This window comes from Phoenix dactylifera, chromosome 5, assembly GCF_009389715.1.
Source record: "Phoenix dactylifera cultivar Barhee BC4 chromosome 5, palm_55x_up_171113_PBpolish2nd_filt_p, whole genome shotgun sequence".
Lineage (NCBI taxonomy): Eukaryota > Viridiplantae > Streptophyta > Magnoliopsida > Arecales > Arecaceae > Phoenix > Phoenix dactylifera.
The window spans coordinates 13,513,344-13,523,525 of NC_052396.1; the positions used below are offsets into that span (position 1 = coordinate 13,513,344).

A 10,182-nucleotide genomic window follows, 5' to 3' on the forward strand; every position below is an offset into this window, starting at 1 on the left:
CGCTTGCTGCCTGGATTTTGGATCCATTTTGCTTTCCGGTTGAAGTGGAGAGATGGCGACTGAGTCCTGTATACTTATGTTGTGCAAGATATGGACATACATGATTGGAAGATAAGTTAATTCTAGTTCAATTTTAAATTAGGAGAATCTTGATAGCTCGAATCCAGGTGAGCCTTATATTTTGTTACTTCTAGAGAAGAGAAATTTCATAGGCTGCTCTTAAGTCACATGAAATGTTCGATGTGCCACGAAACAGCTGGGAATTGGGGCAACACATAGAAGTTGCTAAGATATATGGGAGATAAGTATAAGTTAAGAAGCATCATGTGAATGTGATGTTTTAGCCAACTGATATCTTGTGGAGTTTTTGTGTTTTTCCATTGAGTAAAGAACGTTTTGTAATCTTTTGAAGTTTCACATATTTATAAAGAAGCTACCAGTGCTGTTGATTGGATAGTGATGGAGGGCAAAATGGATCGTCCTACTCCAAACCACCCCATTCCAGCCAAACAGACCTCAGCGCCGAGCAGGCCAGACCTCGGTCATGCTGAGAGCCAATCCGACCTCGGACCTCGCTGAATGTCAGGCCGACCTCGGCCAGATCTCTTCGCTGCCAGGACCTGCGGCGATTCTTGCAAGTAACATAATGACGTCCCAGGCTCGAGCTCGGGGCGTCCTGCAGGATCGACCAAGAGCCGAAGAGGACCCGTCGACCACAGATAACATAATGACATCCCGGGCCTGAGCTCGGGGCGCCCTGTAGCATCGACTAAGAGCCGAAGAGGCCCCGTCGACCGTAGGTAACGTAATGACGTCCCGGGCCCAGACTTGGGGCGCCCTGCAAGACCGACCAAGAGCCGAAGAGGCTCCGTCGACTACATATAACATAACGACGTCTCGGACCTGAGCTCGGGGCACCCTACAAGACCGACCAAGAGCCGAAGAGGCTCCGTCGACCGTAGATAACATAATAACGTCTCGGGCCCGAGCTCGGAGCGCCCTATAGGACCGACCAAGAGCCGAAAAGGCCCTGTCGACCGCAGGCAATGACACTCCGGCCTGAGCTCGGGGCATCCTACCGAGCAGACCTCAGAGCCGAGGAGACTAGGCTGACCTCATAGTCCGCCAAGCCGACGTCACCAAACATGTCGCGGCCCCCAAGTCGGCCTGACCTCAGTGCTCACCAAGCTAACTTCGCCAAGTATATATTGCAGCCTCCAAGCGAGTCTGACCTCACCCACGGCCGCATCCACGCGCGCGCGTACACCCACACACGTGGTCGTACATTACAATCTCATCGCACCATGCTTTGCTTGCTGGCCACTCAACGGCCTATCGACCAAGGGCCATGCCTTGTAGCCAAGGGCCATATCTTGCCACCTCTGTCAGCGCCATATCGTTCACAAAAACGGCCCACACCGTGTGCCTCAAGCAAGCCTGGCTGCACGCAACCTGGCCATGACCATCTCCTCCTATGATGAGGATGGGCCATACCTCCGTCACCTGGGCACCTTTGTTGGGACTATAAATAGCCCACCCACATCAAGTAACGCTTGGGGATTTTTTGGACCAACAAAGATTCACTCTAATTTAAGCGTTGGAGGGCCCTCACTGGAATCCACTGGTGAGGCTTTGTGTAGGTACGCCAGTGTATGGAAGGTGATGTCCATTCTCCAGTCCGGATGGCGGCTCCTCCGACTCTTCTAGCGTGGTCACCCTCAAGCTAGATTTTAACCACAACATATAGTTTCTTACATGGTGAACTATAAAAGATCTACATTATGGGTTTTCTCAAGTATTCTTTCTGTTCATATCATTAGTATTATGTTTTGTGATTTTGAGGGTTGTAATTATTCTCAATTAATTTATATTATCCAATTAACTGAACAAAAAAAATATATTTTGTAATTTTTTTATGAAGGTTTCAAATTTTCACGGTTACAAATCTCAATCTTTAAAAGAGTTGTGGGTGCTTGGATTATGAAAATAGTGATGCTTTTTCTCCTTCTCCACTCCTATGGTCGGATAGGATCGGGAGACGGTGGATATAGGGCCGAAGAGATCGAAGAGGAGATGCGAAAACCGATTGAAGACTTGGATGCCGCTAAGAACATGAGCTCCGAACGCCAGTGGAAAAGAAATACGCTGCTAGCTCCTATGACGCGAACCCATACATGGTGGGCTAGGTCAGCTAGCTAGCCGCTGGCTATCTTTGAGAGGCCTAGCTTTATGTCTCTCTCTACCTGCAACCATAAATGCCTAATCTACTTCATGAAGTGAAATGGGCATTTAATGTAATGTTTCGTGGCTACTTAATCTACCTCATAAGTCAAATGAGCATTTAATGTAACATTACGTGTGGAAAAGCAGCACACAGTCCCTAACAATTTTTTGGCCAATTTATTTATTATTTATAATAATATTTTAATATTTTATATATGAGTCACTTGAGTCGAACCTGAATTCAGTAAATTCGGATCCAACCAAAAAATAGAATGAATCCAATTTTGGGATCTGATCCGGCTCCATGGTCCTCCCATTCGAATCTGGATCGGATCTAACTGGGGCATGGCGGTTTGGATTAAGAATCAACCCGACCAATTTGAGCCTTGGGCAATACAGGAACCACGATGAGTAATAATATCTTTCTGCTTGCTTTTGTTTTATAAAACCTGACAGTGACCCCACGAGGGCGTTGTCCCCGTCCCGATAAAAGACGACAACCCCAAAGCCATAAGATGCGGTCTGCCTCTTGTTGGCTTTCGTCGCCGTGCACCACCGATTCAAATCCAACGCAATCTCGACCGTCCGATTAGGATCATAACAAACAGAACAGTCCGATCTCAGCACCAAAATAAATTTAAAACATCAAATAAAAAAAAAGAGAAGAGAAGAAAAAACTCCAATTCCTTCACCATTAATGGTTCTAGTTCTCCTAAGATCACAAGATAGGTAGATAGATAAATCTCAGAAAGCAAAGCAAAAACGAAATAAATAAAGAAAAAAAGGAAAGAAAGAAAAGAAATAACACAGAAAGGATGAAAGCAGTGGGATTAGGAAGAAGATTCTTGAGGGTTCCCGTCCTCCGCGTTGGGGGTGAGGGGAGGCTTGCGGCAGAGGATCATGTGCATAGGGGTGAAGATACCGGTCTCGCCGCCGCGGGTGAGGTGGCGGGCAGTTTCGTAGAGCATCTCGTGGACCTCGACGACGCCCTTGGGCGCGATCCGGAGGAAGGCGAGGGCCGAGACGAGGAGGTGGTTCCGCCAGTAGGCGATCCGCCCCATTTTGAGGCGCGTCCACCACGGCCCCGCCGGGGGCCGGGCGAGGTCCCTTTGGTCGAGCACCTCGAAGCCGACCTTCCGCGCGATGGCGGCGATCTCGTCGTGGGCGCGGAGACCCGGGAGGGCGTCCCCCCGCTCGATCCCGTGGATGGCGTCGACGTGGTCGGGGTCGTCGGCGCGGTAGAGCGCGGTGGTGACCCACTCGTAGGAGACGTAGAGGGATCCCGGCTTGAGGACGCGGTGGATCTCGGCGTATACGTCCTCGAGGCGCGGGGCGTGGCAGGTGGCCTCGATGGAGTAGGCGCCGTCGAAGGAGGCGTCCGGGAAGGGCATCTGGAGGAAGTTGCCGCAGACGACCTCGCAGAGGGCGTCGAGGCCGGACTTCTTGTTGTGGGCGCGGGCGCGGCCGACCTGGTACTCGTTGATGGTGATGCCGACGACGTCGGCGCCGGAGCGTGCGGCGATGGCGCGCATGGGCCCGCCGACGCCGCAGCCGACGTCGAGGACGCGCTGGCCAGGGCGGGCGCCGATGAGGTCGGCTACGCGCTCCTCGTGGATGCGGGTGGCGTCGCGGTGGGAGCGGCCGGGGATGGAGGGGGAGAAGTGGAAGCTCTGGCCCCAGCCCCACTCGTAGATGTCGGTCACCAGGTTGTAGAAGGTGTCGACGAAGGCCGGGACATTCTCCGACGACGCCACGGCGGTCTCCTTGGGGCGCCTGAAGAAGGACCAGTACTGCTTGTACTTGTCCTGGACCTTGTCCCGCGTGATCGATCCCATCTTCAGATCCACCGCCCGCTTCCCCTTCACCTCCGCCGACCCCATCACCCACACGAACCAGTAGATCAGCCCCGCCGCCGCCACCGCTGCCGTCCACACCACCGCCACCGTCTCCATCGCCGCCGCCTCTTCCTTTCTCCTTACCCTCCCCACGGATCTTGAGAGAGAAGAAACCACGGAAACGTTAGCGCAACCGAAGGGAAGGGAAGGGAAGGGAAGGGAAATGAACGAACGGGATTCGTTGAGATTTAAGAAGAACATTCCCACGGTAAGATGGTCCGGCGAGACTGTAGAATCACCTGGCCGAAACAAGCAGCTCCTCCCCTCCTGCCCTCCTGGCTCCTGCCCCTGGTTCAAGCCAGGCGCTTGTGGCTCCGAGCGAGCGAGCGAAGTTGGCCCGGCGGAGCACGGCACGGAGATTGGGCTTATTCTTTCCTGCTATGTACATATTATTATCCGTTATATTCTCTTTCCTTTTACCCCGAGATTCTCAACCTAGAATGCATTTACTTGTATACCACGAATATGACGTGGCGGCCATACAAGGGCGGATCCAAGTAAAAGAACCAATAACATGACGCCACCTCAGACGAGTGATTCCCAGTGTCTCTACGGCTTCGGTGGGTTATTATTATTGTCATTAATAGCATTGTTATTATTATTTAATTTTTTGAACTCGGTGGGTTGGGAAAGGGCGTTGGTGTGCCGCCGTGCTTTCGGTAAAAGTTTTTACTTTTTCCTTATTTTTCTTCTTTAAATCTCGTGTCACCTGACACCATCACGCGTCAGGTCGGTGCCCCCGCTTTTTACCCCCTCCGCCTTTTTTTTGTTTATGTTAAGATGTGGCTCCTCTACATGCACACGCCGTGGAACAACCGTCGAGATTGGAGATGGCTTCTAGAAGCCCTTCCGACGGTGATGATCGCATCTAGATTGCATCCATTGAACGGCGCCCAAGATCCCATCATGATGCAAGGGTATCTTCTCCCGTGTCCTTGGCTGGCAAAAGGACAGGCACTAAAGGACGGAGAAAGAAGGCAAAGCCCACATCCATCCATGGCGGTAATTGCCAGCGAACATCACGGTATCTTGCCGCCATCCATGGCAGATATCTCGCATGCTCATCCTGAATACACAATCTGGCCGGCCTGAGTAATGGCTTCAGATATTTGCACGATGGCAAGAGAAGAAGGCCCTATTTGGGAGGCTATTAGTAGTAAAATTTTTTAAAATAGAGCCGTTAGAAATAGAGCTGTTTGAAGTATAATGTTTATAAAAAGCTGTTTCCTGTTTGGTAACTACATTTCTAAAGTGCTGTGGTACTTTAACATGTGTTTGGTAAACAAACTGAGAAAGTACTTTTGTGCGACAAAATGACCATAAAGGACATTACCAGTATTATATAACAGACTATAATAAAATATAATATGTATTAATACATAAATATATAATATAGTATAATATTAATGTAATGTAATATAATATTATTATAATAAGGTAATATAACATTATGTATTATAGAATAATAATTTAATATAATATTAAATTATTTAAATAACATATCAATGTATTATGATATAATGTAATATAATATTATATTTATAGTATAATACAATAATAAATATATAAAATATTACAATTATTAGTGTAAATTAATTTTTTATCCTTCTAATAACCATTTATCTCTCTAACAAATAGAGAGAAAGGAAGAAGAAGATTGAGAGGGAAAGAGAAAAAGGAAGAGGCGGGATAAGGGTTTTGGGGGGAAAAGTGTGATTTAAATGAGGGTATTTTGGTTCAAAAAACAGCTTTCCGACAAGCTGAAAACAGCATGTTCGGAAAGCTCCAAATTGGAGCTTCTCCCTAAAAGCTGTTTTATGCTTTTGCGGAAAGCTAAAAACAGCTTTTCGAAAATTTTACCAAACACCATTTTTTATCTAAAAGTACTTTTGGAGGGCCAGAAAGTGCTTTTTGGCCCTCCAAAAGCTCTCCCAAACAGGGCTGAAGTAGTCTTTCAAGTTAAGTATATATTTAGAGAAGCCAGCCGAACGATAAATTAGGAGGAGTGCTTAGAGCATTGCATGATTTATTGTTTTTTAATTTTATTTAATGTATTCGTACTCGAAATTTAGCCAAAAAAAAATTAAACCATCTGGCCATACATACTGACCCTTAGAGATGGGCACTGGGCCGGGCCGCCCACGGCCCGGCACGGCACGGCACGAAGCGGGCCGTGCCTGGCACGGCCCGCCAGCTACAGTGCCGGGCCGTGCCTGGCACGGCCCCTTTGATAGGGCCGTGCTGGGCTAGAGGTTCCTGGCAAGCGGGCCGTGCCAGGCACGGCCCGCTGCGGGCCTGGGCCGGGCTGGCACGCGAGCCTGGCACGGTCCGGGCCTGGGCCCGGCTCGGCCCGATAAATTTTTTTTAATAAATTAATAAATATTGAACACTAAGAAATCTTGATTTATGAATATAAAGCCACCTTAATGGTGGGGGGTTTGGCATAGACCCCTACCAGTTTATTAATTTAAATCAAAATGGTACATGAAGGGAGGTTTGGACCTTGGTGTGACCTCTAGATTCTATAATACAATAAGAAACTAAGAAAGGGCCGAGGTTTGGACCTTGGTCTGACCTCCAGAATACAATAAAAATGTACAATTATAAAAAATTAAGAAATCTTACTAATCATCAGTGATTCAGTGAATCAGTATTCAGTCTTCAGTCTTCAGTCTTCAGTCTTCAGTAGTGTTTGTATCATCATCATCAGAGGATGTTGTATTATGTCCACCTTTATCTTGAAGTCTTGCCTCAGCATCCAGCCAATCCTTGAAGCAGAGAAGCATCTCCACCGTTTCGCCCGTCATCCTACTTCTCTTTTCGTCAAGAACACGCCGACCTGCACTAAAAGCGGATTCCGATGCTACCGTGGACATCGGCACAGCTAAAATATCGCGTGCAATTGCAGATATAACAGGATATTGATTTCTAACACTCTTCCACCAAGATAATACATCTAGATTCTCTATTTGATTTTCATCATATGCAGACTGAAGATCATTTCGTAAATAAAATTCTAGTTCACTACTTAAAGATGAAGAAGATGAAGAGGAACTTGAAGCATGTGTGTGTCTTCTCTGTGCAATGAATGAAAAAATAGATGACGAACGAGAACTACTAGAAGGAGGAATAGAGGTTTGTATTTGTGTTCTAGATCCACGAATTTTTTCATCATATATAGCATAAATATCATAAAGAAGTTGTCTTACCTCATCTTTAGCAGATTCAGCATCTTGATTCATATTTTCAGCGTATGCATCAAGTAAAATTAGCACGCCATTTAATTTAACTCTAGGATCAAATACAGCAGCTAAGTTATGCATAGGACATATCCTGTCCCAATACCCATTCCATTTAGATTCCATTAGGTGAATAATAGGCATTAAAACATCATCATATCTATGTTCTGCAAATTTTTGACTAATTATATATGCTTGTTGTAAAAATGAACATGAAGTAGGGTAATAAATACCAGAAAGAACATTGGTAGCATTATAAAAACTAAGCAAAAAATCTTCCAAAATTTTTTCTTTATTCCAATCAGTTTCAGTCAATGTAAATCCTAATCCACGATCATTAATATATGCACTTAATAAATTTTTATATGGGTATGCATCATGTATCATGCTATATGTGGAGTTCCAACGAGTAATTACATCAAGTTTAAATTTTTTAAAACGTTTACCATGATTTATGCATAATTCCTTAAATTCTTGAAGTCTTGATCTAGAAGCATGAATAAAAGAAACTGCATTTCTAATTTTTGAAATCACATCTTGAATCATGCCCATGCCAGCTTGAACAGAAAGATTTAAGATATGACATGCACATCTAATATGCAGTAAATTTCCATCTAATATGGGATGCAATGAGTCTTTTAATAATACAACAGCAGAATTATTATTAGATGCATTATCAAAAGTAATAGACATAATTTTATCATTAATATTATATGAACATGCAGTTTGATAAATTATATTTGAAATTTGTTGCCCAGAATGTGGAAAATCAAAAGCACGAAAAGCAAGAATACGTTTATTTAATTGCCAATCATTATCAATATAATGAGCAGTAATGGCAATAAAACAATTACTACCTACAGATGCTGACCAAATATCAGAAGTTAATGAAATTTTTACATTTAAAGTAGAAAGTGTTTCAATTAAATTTTGTTTCATTGCTAAAAAATTGGTCATAGCTACTCTTCTAAATGTACGCCTACTAGTTCTTTTGTAAGCAGGTTGTAGGTTTAATTGAACATATTCTTCAAAATTAAAAGATTCACATAAACTAAAAGGTAATTCATCCTTAACTATCCATTTTACAAGTGCTTTTCTTTGATTTTCATGATTATATGCAAAATTACCTACAAGTAATCCCCCTTGTATATTAAGGCTACTTTGAGTTTGAGCATGAGAATCATGCATCCTATGACTCTCTTGATGTCTTTTTAAATGCCCTGTTCCCCCACTACTACTACAACTATAAAGTTTGGCACATTTTTTACATTTAGCTTTCCAGACTCCCTCAACCATAACTCTATCAAATTCATTCCATACAGTACTAGTCCTCTTACGAGAAGAGGTTTGACCTTCACTCGGTTCACCAGTTCTAGAGGAACTAGGAACAGGGGGTTGGGGATTAGTTTCTTCTCCCTCAGAAACAGGAATGCCAAACTGACTTTCCTCAAAAGATGACATATCTATGATTAATTCAAAAAATAAAAACTAACCGCAAGGAGGAATTGAGTAGAGGGTCGGAGGGCAGAGGCAGAGCCGAGATTCCGAGCTTCCTCTTGTGCTCTCAACAGAAGCGACCTTCTCTTCTCAACAGGAACCTCCTCTTGTGTAGCACTTGAACAAACTAAAAATTAAATTGCTAGAAGAGCACTGTAGAGGAGAGAAATAATAGCAGTAGAGAAGGAGAGAATGAGAGGTTTGGTGTGGTGAGAATGAGGGAGGAATGGGCTATTTATAGAAGCCCAAAATTTTTTTTTTCCAAAATACCCCTCCATTCAGCCGTTATTGGACTGTTGGGAGGGGTAAAATCGACTTTTCCCGAAAATAGCCGTTGGAAACGGCTATTTTCCCTCCCCCTCTCCAGACGGGCCGTGCCAGGCACGGCCCGTCTGGAGCCGTTACGGGCCGTGCCAGGCACGGCCCGTCTGGAGACGTTGCGGGCCATGCCTGGCACGGCCCGTTTGCGCCCGTTACGGGCCGTGCCTGGCACGGCCCGTGCCGTGCCGTGCCCGGCCCGGCCCACCAATAGAGGGGCCGGGGGCCGGGCCGGGCTGGCCTTCCGTGCTTCACGGGCCGTGCCAGGCACGGCCCGCTTCATAAGCGGGCCGTGCCAGGCACGGCCCGCTTAGAATTTGGGCCCGGGGGGGCTGGGCCGGGCCGGCCCGGCACGGCCCGTTGCCCAACTCTACTGACCCTACACCAAGTGCACCATCTGACCGTACATCATGCCATTTAACCTTATCTTTGCCCTATAAATCTCATTTTTCTTGCCATGCTGCCTTTCGATTAGAGCACAAATTTTTGTTGTGATGTCTACGAAAAGCGAAACAATCAGGGAGTGGAAACCCTTGGTGTGTCATCACTTTTCGAATCTGATCTATGATCTATTAGCATGATGTGATATATGTGTCTCATTGTGGACATGATGCAAATCATGCGCTATCAACTTGGAAAAATCAGGAAGTGACCACTAAAAGGTTTTAGGACAATTCTGGTGTTTTACGAGATATATAAATAGCTTGAATAATGTTAAATGTTATACAATATGACAAACAAATATCATTTTGTCAGATAATTTTTTTCTAAAAAAAAAGAAGCAAAGTTTTAATGATTTATGTGCCATTATTATCTTAAAAGGTACCAATTATCTGCTCCTATAATTATTAGAAAATAATAGACATAACACACTAACAAAATCGGAATGAATTATTAGGTTATAATTGCTCATAGTGATTTCATTTTGGTATCAATTGCAGATATAAAAACTACTATAAGAATATGAGGCAGCATTGTGGCTTTCAAGTGGCTTCACTGCTTGTCTCATG

The 10,182-nt window shown here is 45.1% G+C and overlaps 1 protein-coding gene across 2 annotated transcripts; it reads right to left on the reverse strand.

Moving 5' to 3' along the window:
- Positions 1 to 2,873: 2,873 nt before the first annotated feature.
- LOC103703828 (24-methylenesterol C-methyltransferase 2) lies at positions 2,874 to 4,644 on the reverse strand. Of its 2 annotated transcripts, none has more exons than XM_008786838.4 (2): positions 4,358 to 4,644; positions 2,874 to 4,215 (listed from the first exon to the last, which is right to left on the reverse strand). In XM_008786838.4, exons 1-2 carry the CDS (start codon positions 4,504 to 4,506, stop codon positions 3,054 to 3,056), a joined length of 1,311 nt encoding a protein of 436 aa, XP_008785060.2. In that variant the 5' UTR covers positions 4,507 to 4,644; the 3' UTR covers positions 2,874 to 3,053. The 2 variants fall into 2 exon arrangements, with proteins under 2 accessions (XP_008785060.2, XP_038982769.1); XM_039126841.1 differs by lacking the exon at positions 4,358 to 4,644 and adding an exon at positions 4,326 to 4,342.
- Positions 4,645 to 10,182: the final 5,538 nt, after the last annotated feature.

What these genes read in the sequence shown, in the direction of transcription:
- LOC103703828 (XM_008786838.4), bottom strand. Translation starts at nt 4,506, where the DNA reads ATGTACATAGCAGGAAAGAATAAGCCCAATCTCCGTGCCGTGCTCCGC. An exon ending in GAGCTGCTTGTTTCGGCCAG is followed by an intron (nt 4,216 to 4,357) that starts GTGATTCTACAG and finishes TTCTCTCTCAAG; the next exon opens with ATCCGTGGGGAGGGTAAGGA.